This window comes from Mytilus trossulus, chromosome 1, assembly GCF_036588685.1.
Source record: "Mytilus trossulus isolate FHL-02 chromosome 1, PNRI_Mtr1.1.1.hap1, whole genome shotgun sequence".
Taxonomy (NCBI): Eukaryota; Metazoa; Mollusca; class Bivalvia; order Mytilida; family Mytilidae; genus Mytilus; species Mytilus trossulus.
In genome coordinates this window covers 106,986,582-107,006,419 of record NC_086373.1, presented here as the reverse complement: position 1 = coordinate 107,006,419, position 19,838 = coordinate 106,986,582, and the positions used below count along the sequence as shown (strand labels likewise).

Below are 19,838 nucleotides of genomic sequence, written 5' to 3'. Positions count from 1 at the left end.
TTGAAAACTGAATTTTGTTTTAGAGAGTTACCACATAAACGTCACACACATTTGTTCATTCTGTGAAGAAGGCGCGAAATTCTCTCACACACTTTGCCTGTTCCTCTCTGTGCCGACAGTCATGACTGAAGTAGAATCTGCCAGCACCAGTGCTTCATCAGAAAAAGACAGGTGTGAAACAAGCAGCACTTAGTTAGCTGTTATATAAGTGTTGAATTTATAAACGGTTGTCCACAAATTTGCCTATTTTACTAGTTTTACACTTGTAAAGTTTCAGTTGTATGCCATGACATGGGCATATTAAACTTCAAAATTAATTATAGTCGCCGTCAGCTGAAATTCGTAGCGGTTATCAATTAAAATAATCTAAACTATCAACCACGTTCACTCGAGATATAGTTTTTCACATTCCATTCATAAATCGCAAAAAGAAAAACCACTACTGACCTACCTTTTAAGTGATTGCACTGTGATAATCCTGACCTTCACATTTTCCAAGACTATTTTCAATGGTGGAATCCGCCATTGTTTTTTCCGGAAGTGTTCCCCTGGAGTTCAATTTCATAACATTTGCATAAAGCGCGGGAAACCGTATCACATCAATGAAAAGAACATTTCAGGAAACTGCGTAAATGACGAATTTCACATGTAAACAAATGATCCTCATAGAAACGAAGATGGCGGAATTACAATGGAAAACATTCTGGAAAATGTGAAGGTCAGGATTATTACAGTGCGATCACTTAAAAGGTAGGTCAGTAGTGGTTTTTCTTTTTGCGATTTATGAATGGAATGAGAAAAACTATATCTCGAGAGAACGCGGTTGATAGTTTAGATTATTTTTACCGATAACCGCTACGAATTTTAGCTGACGGCGACTATACTTATTTGCTTTTGACATTTGGCTATACATTTCTATTCATTGTATATGAATTAACATATTCCAAATAAAAAAATTTGAAGGCAACTGTGGTCAGAATAAAGATGAACTTCTGTTGAAAGGCAAAAAATTTAAGAAATCTGAAATTCCTATGTTTATTTGGTGAATATATTTTCTAGGCTATATCCTGATTTTACCCCGTACATTAATTTTTCGGGGAAGAATTCCAAGAGCACTGAAATACGCAATTTTATTCAATACGAATAAAAGAAAGATTTTATTTTGAATCACATCTCTACTTCAAACTGTTTTGTTTGTTTATTTTGTAATGAGTCAAAAACAAAATACTTGTATTGTGAATGACATTGTTTTTTTTTTTAAATTCCCTCTCGCCCCTTCAAATTTCTAGACACTTTTTTATACAACTGTTCCTGATTCTATACCCCGTAAATATCATAAAACACTGTCTTATATAACTGTTCCTGATTCTACCCCGTAAATATCTTAAAACACTGTCTTATATAACAGTTCCTGATTCTACCCCGTAAATGTCTTAAAACACTGTCTTATATAACTGTTCCTGATTCTACCCCGTAAATTTGTTAAAGCATTGTTTTATATAACTTCCTGATTTTACCCCGTAAATTTGTCAAAGCACTGCTCTATATATCTGTTCCTGATTCTACCCCGTATTTTTTTTAAAACACTGTTCTATATAACTGTTCCTGATTTTACCCTGTAAATTTGTTAAAGCACTGCTCTATATAACTGTTCCTGATTCTACCCCGTATTTTTTAAGATAAAAAAAAAATAAAGAAGAATAAAGGACAGAATTTAACATCTCTATATGAAAATATCCGTCGTATGTCAAACCACTGCTTACAGCTACTGACCTGATAACGAGTGAAACATAACTTAAACATTACGTACGACGGAAAAAGGGGAAAGCTTAATCTAATTTTTTTTTATCAAGTTATCAAAATGTTATTAAGAAAAAGTAAAATAGTATAGTATTCCCTTTTCCGTCGTATTTTGCAGTATATCTTTTACAGTTCACTCAATATTTTTTTGTTTTAACCCCCTATTCCCCGCCTAAATAAGTTTTTACACTTTTTTAAGTATACTTTCATTGTCGTGATTCCTCCTACATTCCCTATATTTTATTCTTTTGTAGTTTCTCTTTTACTGTTCCGGATTTCCCCCCTTTCATTTCAGCCACATTTTATTATTTTTTCAGTATTTCAACCCCGATTTCCACAACAACTTCTTTTTAATCATATTTCTATTTAATTTTACTGGTCGAGATTCTTCCCCTATACATTCTGCATTTTGAACCGTTTTTAATTCTTAATAATATTTGGAACATGTATAAGTTTTTCTATTTACAATGTATAAGACAGTTCATAACCAATAAGGTTTTCAGGTTCAGCATAGCTTACAGATCACCTCCCAAATAGTTCGTAAAAACCTATCACAAGTTACTGTTGCCTACTTGAGATACATATCTGATTATTTTAGGTGTTAAAAATCTTAATTTTGAATAAAGCAAATATATTGTTATATATAGTGCACTGACCATTGTGTTCGGTCAATAGTAACAACTTTTAGTATGCGTTTTTTTCTAGAAAAGTTGCTAGTCTGATCCCTTTGAAAATAAGCATCTTCCAAAGCATACAATTTGTAAACCATTTGTTTCAGAAAAGTTATTACTATCCAAAAGTTGTTGTCCTTTATGTAAGATAGGTTTATTTAATAGAATGGTTGATGGAAAAATAAGGTCATGTCAATACCTCGAAACTAATTGTGCTTCTAGTCAAGGTTTAAAGGCATTTCTTGTTACAGAAAAAAAACACCTTGATAATTTAATGTTCAAATTGCCAAAAATTATTGTTCAGCATACCTTAAAAACTACTCTTGAATATAGATGAGTATGTGCACTAGAAGTTATAAGGCATCCAAGAAATATAACATTTTATGTGCATTTTGTGTTCAGAATTATCTTTTTTAGATGTTTCTGTTCCTGCTGTTGGTAATAACTGTCCAACTTGTGCAGTTGCCAATTTAAAAGTTTTTAAGACCTAGTATCACTTAGATTTATAAACAAATGATTTGGTGGGCTAATCAAACCAAGTGTTTTTTACAGATTGAATATGAGGATCAGTAACATTATCTCGCTGACAGCTGAAATGTTAAAATTAGATATGTATAAAGCATTTATTCAACCAGTATATTGATATGCATTTCTTAATCTTTTTTTCAAGGATGGAGGCCGCAGCAGACGCAAGTAAGATTTTGTCACAAGGTAAAAGAAACTTGGTTTGTGGAGAAGTACCAGCTGCTGTAAATCAGTTCCAGGAAGCTTGTAAAATATTGTGAGTTGTATAAAACAAGGATGATGAATAAACTTATTGTCCATCATGTCTAAAAATCTTGTAATATTTGCCTTCTCTTGTTAAGAAATAGTATATACAAATTAAATTGATCCATAATTTGAAAATGATAAGATTGAAGATTATATAATACTGAAGAGCACAAAAAATTCTTTACAATCTGGTAAATAAATTGAACTTCTATATTTTGTAAGTTAAACCTGTTTAAACAAGCATAGTGTACATAAAATATTGATTGTTGTTATTAAGTTTTCTCTGGTTCTCGTTGATAAAAAATACTGAAAACATGTTTACATTTTAGAGCCAAAGCATATGGTGAAACAGCCAAAGAATGTGCAGAAGCCTATTTCTACTATGGTCAATCATTGCTGGACCTGGCAAGGATGGAAACAGGAGTGTTGGGCAATGCTTTACAAGGAGGTCAGTACAGTGTTACTGCATGCTTTGTAGTGGGTATTACTAGCATATTGATGTATTCTATCCATACTATATAATCATTTCACATCTTAGACCACATGTATATAGTCAATTTATTCATTTCACATTACTGGTATTTGGCACATTATGATATAGATATCTATGATAGCAGTTATTCTGGCTGCAGTCCATTACAGTAGGTTTCATTTTTCATTTGAAATATTTGGAAAAGATTCAATAAACCGAATAATTCTACCTTGTGTGCAGCCTGAAACCTCAATTTACATTTATTTCTGTGTACCTAACCTCTGTTAGTACTGGTATATAGATCTGATTTCCCTCATCCCATAGAATCTTTTAAAAAGAATCAATCCCATATGTGTCTCAACTGGTAAAACACTTAGATGGCAAATTATGATGTGTTTTGGGGCAATAAACTTCTAACAAAGGTGTATATTTTTTTAAATGTTTCAAAAAAAGAGTATGGTCAAGAACTTGTAGACATACTGCCAAGACAATAAAGTTAACTCATCATTCCGTACAGATGTACATAAAAACCTTCCTGTTTAGAAAGAGCACACTTGCAGCTCTTCTATAAAAGCATGCAGAACAACTTTGCTATGTTTGTTTGGATGTTTGTAAATAAAAGTTAGGTAGTCTGTTTCAGTCTGTTAACTTATATACTGGAATATGATTGAACAATAAACAAACTTCATCTCGTGTCAATTTTTATTGTCCTTCAAATCCCAGTATATATAAAACACTGAAACTGCCTACCTGTTTGTAAACATAGCAAGCCGGTTTATCAAAGGTTTGTTTTGCATGCTTTTATAGAAGAGCTGTTATTAACACTAATGTCTGAATGATAGACTTATTGATAAAATGATAGTGAGAGAAAGATTTGCACCTTAATGACTATCAATGAAGGACAAAGTTGATCAAACTATTACTGGATGATTGATTGGAAGTTATTATCTCCCTTAGTTCCTGAAGAGGAGGAAGATACTTCTAAAAGTGCTGACGAACAGTTCGAGAATGGAGACAAATTGGACGGTAAGGAATCATGAATTATATAGAGATTATAACTTTATAATTGAAAAAAAAAAGAGAAGAATAATGGGTAAATTCCTATTTGATAATGAACTCAAATACATATATTCAAGTTTAAAGTGGACTAGGTAAAGTTGCCCATGAAGTCTTAACAGATAATGATAAACGACTAAATATTTGAATTTACCAAAGGAAATATAAAATAAACATTGCAAAATATAGATCATCTAATTTATAAATCTGAATATTAAAATTTTATATTTTAAAGATTTTTATAAAAAGAGATTATTTTCACATGATTAATCCCTAATCTTTACAGATTTTGTTAAAATGATTAGAAAAATAATATAAGAACTCTGAAACTCTAATATAACTATTAAGACCAAATTAAAATGTGGTACAAGCAGGTCAGATTAGAGATCCTTACTAGATAGTAGTCTAACAGGCCAACACACTGATTTCTCACACAAAGCCTTTTCTATAACAGTAAACCAAAAAAACTGCAAGCGGGTCACATAAGTTCTTCCAGCATATGTGGTTTGTCAGCTTCACCACGAAAGGTTCTACAATTTGACAATCTGACAGTTTAAGTTGAACATTGTTTTAAAATCAAGATCCTTTTTTCGATTCTTTCATCCTTCAATTTAACAATTATCTATAAATCCAATATTAAGAGACCTTTTGACTGCAACTTAATTTTATTTTTGTGTCCAGTGGAAGAAAGAGAAAAACTGAGAATAGAAGTTTATGATGCAATGTCTGAAAAGGAAAAGGCAGAAAAATCTGAAAAAGAGCCTTCAAATGGAGAAAAAATGGAAACTAATGAAAAAGGAGATGCTAAAGAAACCAAGGAGGAAAAAGATGTGAAAGAAACTAAAGAGGAGAAAAAAGATGTGAAAGAAACTAAAGAGGAGAAAAAAGATGACAAAGAAACCAAGGAGGAGGGTGAAAAAGTGAACGGCACAGATGAGGAAATGAAAGGTTACAACACACAACGTTGTCATTTAATTGCATGCTTGTTGTCACTTCACCTTTACAATGTTTTTGTTGTTTTTAAACACACCCTCACTGTACTTAACCCATGTTTTTTATGTACAGTAACATGGGAAAATCAGCTTTGTCAATGAATCATTCCCTAAATTAAAAGAATACATTGATACTTAAACTATTTATGTTTTCAGTACAGAATTTCTAAATTGCATTTACTCGTAATGGAAAAGGGGTATTTTAACTTAATCGGCACCATTTTAAACAAATAATTGTAAGACTCCAATTTTAACTGTTATATATAAAACTATTACATTTTAATGATGGTGAAAGCAAAATTTCTGCCAAGTAGTTAAAGTTAAATAAAGAAACTGAATGCCAAAAAATCTTTAAAAAAATGTGTTTAGTTTCTACAATATTGTAATATATTAAGTTCCCTATTGGAATGTTGAAACAAGAATAAAGTTATTAAAATAAAAGCAATTTCCACCTTATAATTCTCAAAAGCTTGTAAGATTATACAAAAGTAAACTAGATTTTCAGGATTGGTCAATTTGAAAGTCTCAAGTTGTTTGTGTTTGTCAGTCACATGGATACTTTAAACAGTCAACAAAAGATACAGAAATCATTTCAGTTAGAAAGTAATAGTTCCATTTTATCATTTCTCAATCCATTGGATTCATTTTCATTTGTTTTATAGCTTTTTTGAAGCATAGACATTTTACAATTTCAGATTTTAGGAGCAATTGTGATTTACTTTCAGCATAAATACTAAACTTGTCTTGTTAACATGATTCTTCTTTGGAAGAAAAAAACCTTGTATATTATGTTATTGTTCTAATCTGCCTTAGAATCGGACAATGTTTGAAGCAAGACAAGTGAAATAACCACTTCAGTTTACATTAAGTTAAGTTCAAAATGTGTAATCTTGCACAACTTGTTTCCTTTAACTGTCCTGGTATTTCAAGATATATATTTAAGTCCATGTCGCACTACTGAAAAAATATTTACAAATGAGCAAAACAAGAATTTTCAAATGAATTCATTGGAAAGCGAAAGTTTCATTATTTTAGATAATGGTAAATATGGAATTTATGGACGTAAAAAAATTGCAGGAAGCTTTCATTTCTCTAATTCTTTTACAGTTTATCCTTTTTCTGACCTGTTGATAATTTTTATTTTAATTTAATCAAGTTCATTTGATTACAGTTCATCATTGGTCAAAATTCGATTAAAAAGTCAAATTTTCTTGCTTTCCGCTGGATTTCCCGTTGTTATGTCATGTTAAAAGGCAACCATGTCTGATTAAGTCTCATAGAATGAACACATCTTTTTGCAGATCATTCAAAAGTAAAGATTGAATTTGTCTGCATATCAGTCAAAAATCAATTGAACAGATTCCACAAAATCTTGTACATTACAATTTTAATCCGCTCTACAGCTAAATTTTCATTTTCTTAACTGCTGTAAGTTTGTTTTTGTAAATTAATGTAAAATAAACCAATTAAACAAAGATGTATTTTTATTTTGTTTCTTATTCCACTAATAAGCATGCACTTAAGTTTATTAACATATTGGGCCTAAAATAAAATATTGTTTGTTTCCCCAATCCCTACCGACCCTGCAAAAATGGTCCTACTCGTAAAATGTTATTGTCAAAACTAAATCAAATATTATTTTATTCATTTCTGATTTTCGGGCTTGCTGGATCATACAATAATATTCAGGCTTTTTAGAAAAATAAAATTATTTACCTACCTACCTACCCACACCTGGCTTGGCAGGGTAGGTATTGGGGAAACCAACAATATATTAATTAAGGCCTTGTCCAAGATTCTTGTTTCAGTACTTCCATCTTTCAGGTTATCACTATGATTATTGATATTTATAGAAAAAGTACTTCTTTCCATTATTATACAAAATTGTAATACTTGTGAATGTCCATTTTAAGATAAATGTATCAAGCATGAACAACAACCAAAATTGTAAATAAGAATGTGTTTTACCTCGAGTAGCAAAGGTCAATATTTGATAAGAATTTCATGAAAAAAATCAGTGAAAATATATGATAGGAACTACTTGAACTCTGAAAAGCAAGAACATTGGCAGTGTAAAATTTAATGTAAAGAAGTTATTACTGTATGTTATGAGTTATTGTTCTAAATCTCTTGCTGGGCGATTTCATAAAAAGGGGGACACAGTAAAAAATGCAATCGTATCAAGGAGCCAAAAAGTAAATAGTTTATAAAAGTGAAGAAAAAATCGCCAGATGATTATAACACCTTTGAAAATTCAAATGACAAATAAGACTAGAATAACTTACTAAAATGGAAGAGCAAGTCCAGGTCACTGTCTTTGAAAATAATATTAATGTACTGTTAAACAGGTACTACTAGAATACCAAGTGTTTTGGTCATCAAATATTTCTTTTAATTCTTATGTAATATGAAAAATATTTTTATTTTCAGAAGGTGAGGAACAGGAAGGAGATACTGCAGAAGAGGGTGACACGGCGGAAGAGGGAGACACTGCAGAGGAGGGTGACACTGCAGAGGAAGGTGAGGAAGAGGCTGCTGAAGGAGAAGACACAGCAGAGGAAGGAGAGAAGAGTAAAGAGGTAGGTAACACTGTGAAAATGGGGAATAAATATATAAATCAAGTAATAAGAGTTGCCCTTAATAATAATTACTTGGCAAAATTTTAGAGAAAGGATAGGAAAGAAAAATATTGAATGAAAAACAGGAAGAATTGAAGATATTCAAACTTATCCATCGAAAACAGTGACAATGCCAATGCAAAAAGAGACTACAAAACAATGGAAAAACAGCAACATTACCTATAAAAAAAACATGTGATATTAGGTGCTTATAAAGGCTTAGCTCCTGCTCCATATGTTGAACCCATCTTGTTGGTTCTGTAAGTATTAACTTAAGTACTCTAGGAAGTATACCCAGAAATTTTCCATATTTGAACATTGAATTTATTTTTCCCCCTTTAATTTGTGAAAATTTTTAATATTTCAAATTCGTTGTTATCTTTATAAAGATTTTAAAGAGATATTCTAAAATACCCTGATTGTGGGGCGAGAGTAAGATGGAGGTACTTGTTACTTAATTGTTGGTGGTTGCATTTTCATGAAAAATATATATTATGGTTGGCTGGGATCTTTTAAAAATAGCCCCTCAATATTTCTGGAAACAGGCCTGATTTGATTGTTCCAAGTTACTGATATGTTAATGGAATAAATAGTTATCAAAGGTACCAGGATTATAGTTAAGTATGCCAGACACATTTCATCAACATAAGACCCGTCAGTGACGCTCAGATCAAAATAGTTATTTAAAGCCAAACAAGTACAAAGTTGAAGAGCATTGATATACATACCATTTTGGTATTATACTTGCTATTAATTGATTGAATTTATATCTTTTATTAGCAGAAAGAAGAGGACCCTGATGATGTGTCTAACCTTCAGCTGGCATGGGAAATGTTAGAATTGGCTAAAGTTATATATCTAAAGTAAGATATCACATATTTGTATGACAGTTTGATGCTTTTGTCATATTTTCTATTTAATGTAAGGAAATTATTTATTATGCCCCACCTATGACCATGTTTTCTGGTCTGTGTGTCCGTTTGTCCCCCTTCAGGTTAAAGTTTGGTTGAGCTAGTTTTTGATGAAGTTGAATTCCAATCAACCTAAAACTTATTTCACATGTTCCCTATGATATGATCTTTTTAATGTAAATGCCAAATTTGATTTTTTAAGCCCAATTTCACAGCCCACTGAACATAGAAAATAATGAGAGTGAGTGGGGCATCCATGTACCATGGACACATTCTTGTTACATATGATTTGATTTCATAATGAAGGACTAGTATCAGTTTTGAAATTCATTTGCTTTAATAATACAGATTATCATTATAAGATGTTTTTTCTCCTTTACTAAGTTGCTCTAGACAATACATGTATGCTAATCAGGCAAATGAATTGAGTCAATTGACATTGTGTACACAACTTGGTATTAGAGGAGAGAGATAAGTTATAAAACCAATATTTGGTTACATACATAACACATAAGTTTTTGTCTGACACTTCATCAGGTCTCCTAGAAGATGATATTTTCCCCAAAACATTCTTTTTATGTCAGTCTTAACGACGAATTTTTAAATCTACCGGCCTGGCGCACAATTTAAAAAAAAATTATAGTTGGATTCTGTTGGCCTGTAGATATGATTTTTACAGGCCCGAGAGCAATTTTACTAGCCTGGGCTGCCACTCAGCATGAAGACTGTATGTTGAGAATACTTCAAACAAAGTTTTGCCAACTATAAACATGTTTGCTCAAGATCTTTAATCTGGAATTATAAACTTTTGCTTTTGTAAATACATGACAGTTTCTATCTTAATGGGGAGGGGATAATAACTTGTTAAAACGGAATATTTATTATCTATGTTCTATTTACAGAGAAGAAGATAAGGAAGCCAAATTAAAGGCTGCAGATTCATATCTGAAACTTGGTGAAGTTAGCTTAGAAACGGGTAAATAGTGTACACTTATTTTGTTTGAATAAGGAATTCAAGTTTGTTGATTGTCAGATAACTATTTTTAATAAAAACATTATTATAATCTAGGAAACATGGTAGAACCATGGTTTTTGTAGCATTCCTTACTTTCCAGAAAAGGATGACCATTACTTTAAGAAGAAAAGTTATTCCTTAAAAGTATTAATTTAAGGTTTTTATTTTTATTCTCTCAGTCTAATTTCCCTGGGAAACTAATATAGATTTAGGTTATTGGAGATTCTGGCAAAAGCTATAAGTTAAAAAAATTATGTTTTATAATCTAGTGTGAAATATTTTATCAATCGACTTTGTTTTATTTCAGAACAATATGAACAATCAATATCAGATTTTAACGAATGTTTAAAAATACAGAAGACAGTATTGGAACCTCAGGACAGATCATTAGCAGAAACGTATCCTAAATACTTGTTATTTTGCACATGCATATCTTGTTCTTTCACTTATTTTATTCATGTATTCTTTTAACTCTCAAATTTGCAGTTCCCTCCTTATTATAAGTTTTTTTTAACTTGTTTGTTAAACTCTCAAGTCTTTCAATGATTCTTTATTTTGACCCCTAAAAGCTTTTATTTATTCATACAAAATAAAATTGATAAACTAATCCTGAAAATGTTGTACTCGTGCAGTAGAAGATATGAAAAGTCTTCTTTTTAACAGAAGAACTCAGAAAATAACCAATAAGGGATTTGAAAGAGGGATAACTATATGTCTACCTTAAAATAAGATTTTAGTAATTATTCTGACAATTTTAGAAAATTAACTTAAGTATGCCAGCCAAGACAATTGACAAGAGACATGACAACTGAGCATCATGTGTTCTCTCAGTCAAAGTATTCAGACAAATTGATCCAGACTTGTGAGCTAAAAGTTCTTCAGGATGTATTTACATATTGATTTCCTTAACATAACCAGATATTACCAGTTAGGATTAGCATACTGTTTTCACAAACTTTACGATGAATCCATAGACAGTTACAGAGCAGCAATCAAAGTTTTAGAAGATAGAATAGGTAAGTCCATTCTTATCAAAGTTTTAGAAGATAGAATAGGTAAGTCCATTCTTATCAAAGTTTTAGAAGATAGAATAGGTAAGTCCATTCTTATCAAAGTTTTAGAAGATAGAATAGGTAAGTCCATTCTTATCAAAGTCTTAGAAGATAGAATAGGTAAGTCCATTCTTATCAAAGTTTTAGAAGATAGAATAGGTAAGTCCATTCTTATCAAAGTTTTAGAAGATAGTATAGGTAAGTCCATTCTTATCAAAGTTTTAGAAGATAGAATAGGTAAGTCCATTCTTATCAAAGTTTTAGAAGATAGAATAGGTAAGTCCATTCTTATCAAAGTTTTAGAAGATAGAATAGGTAAGTCCATTCTTATCAAAGTTTTAGAAGATAGAATAGGTAAGTCCATTCTTATCAAAGTTTTAGAAGATAGAATAGGTAAGTCCATTCTTATCAAAGTTTTAGAAGATAGAATAGGTAAGTCCATTCTTATCAAAGTTTTAGAAGATAGAATAGGTAAGTCCATTCTTATCAAAGTTTTAGAAGATAGAATAGGTAAGTCCATTCTTATCAAAGTTTTAGAAGATAGAATAGGTAAGTCCATTCTTATCAAAGTTTTAGAAGATAGAATAGGTAAGTCCATTCTTATCAAAGTTTTAGAAGATAGAATAGGTAAGTCCATTCTTATCAAAGTTTTAGAAGATAGAATAGGTAAGTACATTCTTATCAAAGTTTTAGAAGATAGAATAGGTAAGTCCATTCTTATCAAAGTTTTAGAAGATAGAATAGGTAAGTCCATTCTTATCAAAGTTTTAGAAGATAGAATAGGTAAGTCCATTCTTATCAAAGTTTTAGAAGATAGAATAGGTAAGTCCATTCTTCAAGATAGATATATATATAATGCAAGGTAGATGATATATATAATGCAAGGTAGATGATATATATAATGTAAGGTAGATGTCTCAACAAAATTTAAATAGCTAGATTAATTTAACATTTCTAAAATATCTGAACTCTAAAATTGTTTCTACCCCAATTTTCATGTTACATTTTGTGAGGACCTGTGCATGTTGAAGCTGATCAGCCCAATGTTTAACAATATATTAATTTGAATAACTAGTTTCTTCATCCTTTACTGATCACACCAACTTGTTGATATCCACTAAGCATTCTTTAAGATTAAAAACAATGGATTTATCTGGCTTGGTATGTCATTATGACATTTACATGTTTAAAAAAGGGAGATAATATTGCCAATCGATTCATTGTTGTAAAAAAAGAATTAATGTTATTTAAATCACACTATTTAACTCGTGTACAGTATGCAACATGTTCAACAATCAGCTTATTGTATTAAAATGTTTAAACTTAAAGATAAATTATGGTGAACCTTCATTATTCAAATTGATGTTTTAACCTTATCATCTCATTTCAGCAAAACTAACAGACATTGTAAAAGGTGGTAAGGACGAAAAAGAAACTGCAGAATCCAAAGGTATGGCTTGGTTAGAAAACTAAAAATAAATAGAAATTTAAATTATGAAAGAAAAAAACTCAATATTTACTATTCATTCATAAAAAAGGCCTTGTTAACTTTGATTACAGTTTGAAATCAATAATGTTGAAATACCATGTCTGATAACTTGTAAAGGAAATTGTCTGTTGAGTTGATTTTTGTATAGTAATGAATTTTGATATTCCTGCACCTCTATTAAATATGTCTAAAGTATAAAATTAAGTTAAATATGTTTGAGACTAAATCTTGTAAGTGATCAAAAATATATCCTGAACATGATCCTAAGCTTATAATTCCTTATTAGGCACCTTTTAAAGCTGTGCAAGATGTTTATCATTCTCTGAAGCTTCATATATTTTTACAGAACCATCCATTTAGATCTTCATGGAGTAAATTTTGTCTATTTGTAGATGATCCAAAAAAATTAGCAGAAAATGAAATCAAAGAAATCAATGAATTACTTCCCGACATGAGGCAAAAGGTGAGTAGCTGATCTAAATTCTGTAATGACTTTTAATTTCAGTATTGTCCAAAACAGTGGAAAGGAGACTTTTATATACTGAACATGTTACTTCAGCCAACTAGTATCTTGTCTTATAAATACAAAAGGTAATTGTGAGCTCAAATCAGACAAAGCTTTCTTTCATGGTTTTCTATAAATCAAATTCTTCATTATGACATAAAGCTCCGGTCTGTTGAAAGTGTCAAGAAGACAGTTATACAAATGATATTGGTAAACAATAATGTTTTGCAAAGAAAGAATATTTTTTTTTTTACAATTACCACTGTTATGTTTTAAGAGGCATTGAGGCAAGACTTTTTTTCAAAAACAAGAAAACAAGTGAAATGTTTATCATTCTCTGAAGCTTCATATATTTTTACAGAACCATCCATTTAGATCTTTTCTTGTTAATAGATTGAAGATTCAGAAGAAGAAAAGAAGAATTATGAACAGTTAAAAGCAATGGCAAAGGAAGCTTGTGGATTTGTAAGTATTATTTATTAATGGATTTCTTTCACAGGGAACATGAAAGTGATACTTGAGCAAACTTAACAATATACAGAAATTCCACAAAATGACTTTCAAATGTCTACAATGTATAGAGAATATTATATGGCATTTTCAATATCACACCTGTATCAACCCGAAACATCAATACAATCATCAGAGATCGAGGGTTGATACGGTGTGTGATATTGAAAATGCCATATCATTTACACTTTATTATATACTTAGTGGTATTTCAGATTTGTTCTCACTAAGATATCTGTTGATACTGCACTGAAACTGTTTAAACGAGTCAGGTCGTATTCTTCTCCGACCTTTTTCCTGGTTGACATGAAAAAATCTAGCCAAATAGCCATCCAAAACAATATTTGACAATTCCTCCAACGCATGCTGTTCGTCATTGTTTGTTTGTAAAAAATCTTTAAACCTGTTAATATCACTTTGTCTTTTTTTGAGAGAGTTCTTATTTCTCATAGACTGTACACATTTCTCGGTAAAAATATCAAAGTTTGCTAAATCACCACCGTCAACATCGTACATCTTTAAAAAAGGAGCGTTATGACGTAATGACGTTATGTCATACAGATTAAAGGTGTGATAAAGCCTTTGCAACCGTGCTGATATCGATATCATCACGGGTGGCTGATACAGCAAGCTTGCAAATGATTGTATTGCACATACTATTTATCTGTATTTTCTACTAAGTATATAATGAATTGTTTTATTCAAATGTCTACAATATATTTGTTTTGTTGCAATTACCTTTCTTGCTGTGGCATATCAATATGTCTCAACGTTGTATTGGTCGCTTCTGAGTTAAAGCATTAGTTTTGTTCCGAGCAATGATATTACTTTTGTTATGTATTTTTTAACCTTTATAAATGAACATTAAACTTAATTTCGAGGGACTATTTTAACTGCTACATTATTTTACAGGGATCATCATCAGAAATTAAAGAATCAGAAAGTAAAACAGACAGCAAGGTATGTGTGTTCAGACGACACTGGCATATTGAATTAATCAATCTGTGATGATAAAAATAAGAAATCCATTCTAGAGGATTCTATATCTTGTCATCTGCCACATAAAAAATTCAAGAAAACAAGTTGATAACCTTGAAATGTAGGAATTTATTTGTATAACACTAACTGACCTTGATATCTTGGATCTTACTTTTTACACAAATATTACAAGCTGCATGTCGTAGACCGGTTTGTTGAACTATATAATTTTTTCGTGGTTCCTTGTAAATGTTTAGTTTTCATTGGTTGGATTATTTCTTACTATAAGCAATTAAATTAATCAACTTAATTTGGTGTATGGAATGATTACATGATATACCTGTCCATCAGACGTCTCACCTTGACATCATTTCAACTTTTGTTGCCTGTCATCCCAAGTTTTTAGATATAATAAACACAGGTTATTTAGATAATATTCTTATGAACTGTATTTGCTACATCCTTCTTTTGATATTACCTGGGGTGTGATGTTATTTCTCGCCAAGTAGCTAAATGAGTTTTTTGTTTTGTTTTTTACAGCCAGCAAGTAATATCGGCCATTTGATCAGAAGAAAGGTGAGTTCTCTACTTTAGAACATTTCTCTATAAGACTTCAATTTAAGGTACTGTGCTCACAAAAATATGCTATAAGGCTTTAAAGAACAATCAACAATATCTATACAACTTTTTCTATGCCCCAATTGTTGCTTAGGGGGCAATAATAGTGAGACGAAAATACCTAAGGAATATTTAAACTAAGAGCATCTTGTATAAAAAAGGAGGCCAACAGACAATAGTACAACTAAAGACTGAGCAACAGAAATTGTGTTTTCTTACTTTTGTTTAATACCTCAGCCAAATGTTATAATACTCATACACAATGCTTATAACCATAAACACAGATAGTTAAAATTTGGGTGACGTCACTGTTCTTGAGTTGTGTCCCTTTGTAAAATAAAAAAAAATGTCAAATTTGCAGATATTTGCTAGAAGTGGGCATCTGTATCTTTTCATTCAATCATACTTGGTCTGATTACTTAGTCTGTCTTAATTTTGTCAATTCAGTAAAATAAATTGCTGATATTGTGTTATTTTAGAGGAAACCGGATGAAGATGAAGAAAAAGAACAGGATACAAAGAAAACGAAGCAGGATGGAGCAGGTGATGCTACAGTTAATGGAACCAACGGAGTAATGGTAAATCATGATGGAGAACAATTCATAACTGTTGGAGTTGGCTATTGTTTTTATTAGCCATAACTTTAGAGTTATGAACCAATAAACAGGGTGTTTGATAATAAACTCTGAAGATGATCATGATGTTGGCCATTACTTCAGGGTTGTTTGTAGAAATTCATAGAGTAGTACATTCATATAATTAACGACATAAGAATTATTCCAATGATGGATTGGTAAAGTTTAAAACACTAATTTATAGATGTATTTCTGCGCTTTTAAGCTCATCTGACCCAAATTGCTTAGTGAGTTATTCTCAACACATGGCGACTGTCCTTGTTTGTCAGTTGTCAAATGATATTTGGTATGCAATTGTATATGCATTGGCATATCTCATTTCCATGGAAATTATTTGGCTCTGTCCATTTTATATTCATGGTCTATTTACTGAAAATTTTGCTTAGGGATATTCCAGACAAAAATGTAATGGGGGTGGGGGGTTGGATCAAAAGTATTTTCTTCCACTCTGGTCACTTGTGCCTGAATGGGACGTACCAAAAAATTATGTTTGCTAAAATAAAAACATGATAATATTTTCTTAATAAGCAATGTTTGTTATCTTCTATCTTTAATTTACAGGAAGTGGACAAGAAAAAAGCTGAGGGAGATGTACCACCACCAAAGGAGGCAGTTGCTTCATGAACAACATCTCAGGAACAATTAAGTGCTATATCGTGATCAATCTACACAATTTTGTATTTAATGGTCTTTATATATTTATATTTAAAAAAAATGTTAAGTACTAAAGATTACTGGTGCTAAAGTTATGGACAGTGACAATTAACATACAATCATGTAACTTATTTTCTAAAGTTATGAACGGTGACAATTATTGTACAATCATGTAACTTATTTTCTATTTTGATATCTGTTCCATTATTCTATGAGATCATCCTGTCAGTTCAAACATTCTCATGTTTCAGTACATTGTATCTGTCATGTTGTCTCTTTACTGTTAGTGCTCTCATCATGATGAGATTAAACTCATAAATCATCTGTAGTCTTATTATTATTCATCAGCAGAAAGTTCAATCTTAACTCCATGGATTTGACTTCATAGACAACTTTCACATTCATGCAATTCCCCATCTATTTCAGATGTCAAAATGCTAAAATGCAAATAATGTCGCAACAGATTTGACATTTATGCTGGCTGATCTAAACATAACTAATTCATTAAAAAAAATAAAAATTGTCTAGTTGTGGTTGTGTTGCATACATGAAAGGAAACACTCATTTACAGTTGGTCAGAAACTTCCAACTTATGCAGTCCTGTGCACATGTACAAAACTTTATGCTTTCTTATACATTGTTTTAGGAAAGCATTTGTTAAATGAAAGGTACATGCACTTGAGAATTTGTTTAAATCATTAGTGCACCTTTATATGGGGACAACAATAAATGTTATTATGGTTCTGACGTGGAAAGCTAGCTCAGTGGGTCCAAAGTACAAACTAATTAACAGAAATGTAAGCTTTGGTTGCTATACATCAATTTTGAGAGACGGGCGTACATTCCAGTTGTTAGTTTTTGAAGGTTTTATAGTCTAGTAAGTTTATTCTAAATTTATTTTTTTTAAAACATGGGTCAAAGTATGATCTTCAACACAGACTTGGCTCACACTGAACAGCTAGCTATAAAGGGCCCCAAAAATTACTAGTGTAAAACCATTCAAAAGAGAAACACTTGTGAACTACTTCAACAAACAACAACTACTTAACATCAGATTCCTGACTATAAACCCATAACCTTGAATAAAGCTAAAAATAAATTGTTGAACTATCAGTCCGCAGATAATACCATGACCAAGATAAAAATGTTTAACAAACAGTCCACAGGTAACAGAATAAAATCCAGTAAACAAAGTCATCAGATAAAGTATGACCAAAGCAATAATGCCGAACAGATACAAACTAATCCACCTATAAAACCATGACCCTATCAAAAATGTTGAACCATAACAGTTCACAAATAAAACTGAAGTAAACAGTCCATACATAACATGATTACAACAATGTTAAACAGACAACAGTCCACATATATTTAACAAAGATCCAATAATGGCAAACAGTGCAGATATTAACACCATGACTACAACAAAAATGTTGAACAGACTGACAACAGTTCACACACAAAACCATGACTTCAAAAAAATGTTGAACAGACTGACAACAGTTCACACACAAAACCATGACTTCAAAAGAATGTTGAACAGACTGACAACAGTTCACACACAAAACCATGACTTCAAAAAAATGTTGAACAGACTGACAACAGTCCACACACAAAACCATGACTTCAAAAAAATGTTGAAAAGTAAAAGTAAGTAAGTAAGTAAAACTTTATTTGGATTCTGCATATTGACAAACAATACAAAACATAAGCTCTAATGAGCTTTTCACCGAATATAAAAACATATGCAATAACAAATAAAACAAGGCATGCAGCATGCAATAAATAATAAGAAGCAGCACCAAAAATTAACTCTAAGCAAATAGCATATACATGTATCTTGCAAAATACCAAAACATATATATGAAGCACTAAAATTTTTGAAAATTTTCTGTTTAAAAATTAATTTTTAAATAATTTATGATTTATAGAGTAAAAATTTCAAATCTTTCAAATTTTAAAAGGTAAAAAACAAAATTTCAGTTGCAACGCAGGCTGTTAATGCAACATAAAAAGCATAAATATTGTTACACAAAGTTATCTACAGGCAGAGCAAAAACATTCTGTTCCACTCCAGGACTGTACAAGACTCTTAAAATGTGAGAAGCTGTTAACAGTCCTGAAGTGGTCAAGTAAGCTATTCCATAACGTAGCAGCAGCAAAACTAAAAGATTTTTTTCCATATGAGGTAGTTCTTACCTGTGGTACATCCAAAATATTGCTGTATCTAAAAGAATATTTAGTGTGTTTAATTTTTATTAAATTTTGTAAACATACAGGAGGCAAATTATTTAAAATTTTATAAGTCTCAAGTGCCATTGTCCTGATGCGTCTTACTTGTAGGGTTGGAACCTTTGCGTTCTCAAGAAGAGTTTCAGAGGATGATAAATAGTCGTCGTATACAAATCGTAATGCTCTCTCTTGTATTTTTTCAAGTTTTTTAGAATTTTTCTCTGTACAAAAATGCCAAGCCAAAGGGCAAAAATTAAAATTACTCAAAATAAAAGTATGAAAAATTGTAAGTTTATTTAATCTGTTTAAAAATGATCCAATTCTCTTGAGAACATTCAGCTGTTGTGATGCCTTTCTACACAAGTTACTTATATGTGCATCAAATTTTAGTTGGTAATCAATATCAATTCCAAGTAACTTTACTGTTTCTTCACATGATAAAATATTTTGCTGAATTTGTATAGATGGATTTTTTGCAAAGGTTCTTTTCCCTACAGCAATAACTTGGAATTTATCAGGATTTGCCTGCATCTTATTTTCTTTAAACCAATCAATAAGCACTTGAGACTCAGATTCTAATGTTGATATGAGATGGTCATAATCCGGACTACTAAAATACAGAGTATTGTCGTCCGCATAATTATATAATGTACCATGTTTAACAAAATAAAAAATATCATTTATGAAGATATTAAATAAAAGGGGCCCCAATATAAAACCTTGGGGTACCCCTTTTTGGATGTCAGCCCAGCTACTCCGAACACCGTTTACTTTAATTTGCTGTTTTCTATCAGAAAGATATGATTTTAATAAAGATACTGAATGTGAGGGAACAGACTTATAACGGTCCACATAGTAT

The 19,838-nt window shown here is 31.0% G+C and overlaps 1 protein-coding gene across 4 annotated transcripts; it reads left to right on the top strand.

The window, feature by feature from the left end:
• The first annotated feature begins 33 nt into the window (after window positions 1-33).
• On the top strand, window positions 34-17,071 carry LOC134696238 (nuclear autoantigenic sperm protein-like). 4 transcript variants are annotated; one of them, XM_063557932.1, is made up of 17 exons: window positions 34-171; window positions 3,142-3,252; window positions 3,572-3,690; window positions 4,672-4,740; window positions 5,452-5,718; window positions 8,193-8,341; window positions 9,164-9,243; window positions 10,194-10,267; window positions 10,614-10,704; window positions 11,225-11,322; window positions 12,749-12,808; window positions 13,240-13,310; window positions 13,746-13,817; window positions 14,775-14,822; window positions 15,381-15,416; window positions 15,938-16,036; window positions 16,655-17,071. In XM_063557932.1, the coding sequence occupies exons 1-17, from the start codon at window positions 122-124 to the stop codon at window positions 16,715-16,717; spliced, it is 1,557 nt and encodes a 518-aa protein (XP_063414002.1). In that variant the 5' UTR covers window positions 34-121; the 3' UTR covers window positions 16,718-17,071. The 4 variants fall into 4 exon arrangements, with proteins under 4 accessions (XP_063414002.1, XP_063414010.1, XP_063413995.1 ...); XM_063557940.1 differs by having other exon boundaries at window positions 9,161-9,243; window positions 15,938-16,001; XM_063557925.1 differs by having other exon boundaries at window positions 9,161-9,243.
• The last annotated feature ends 2,767 nt before the right edge of the window (window positions 17,072-19,838 follow it).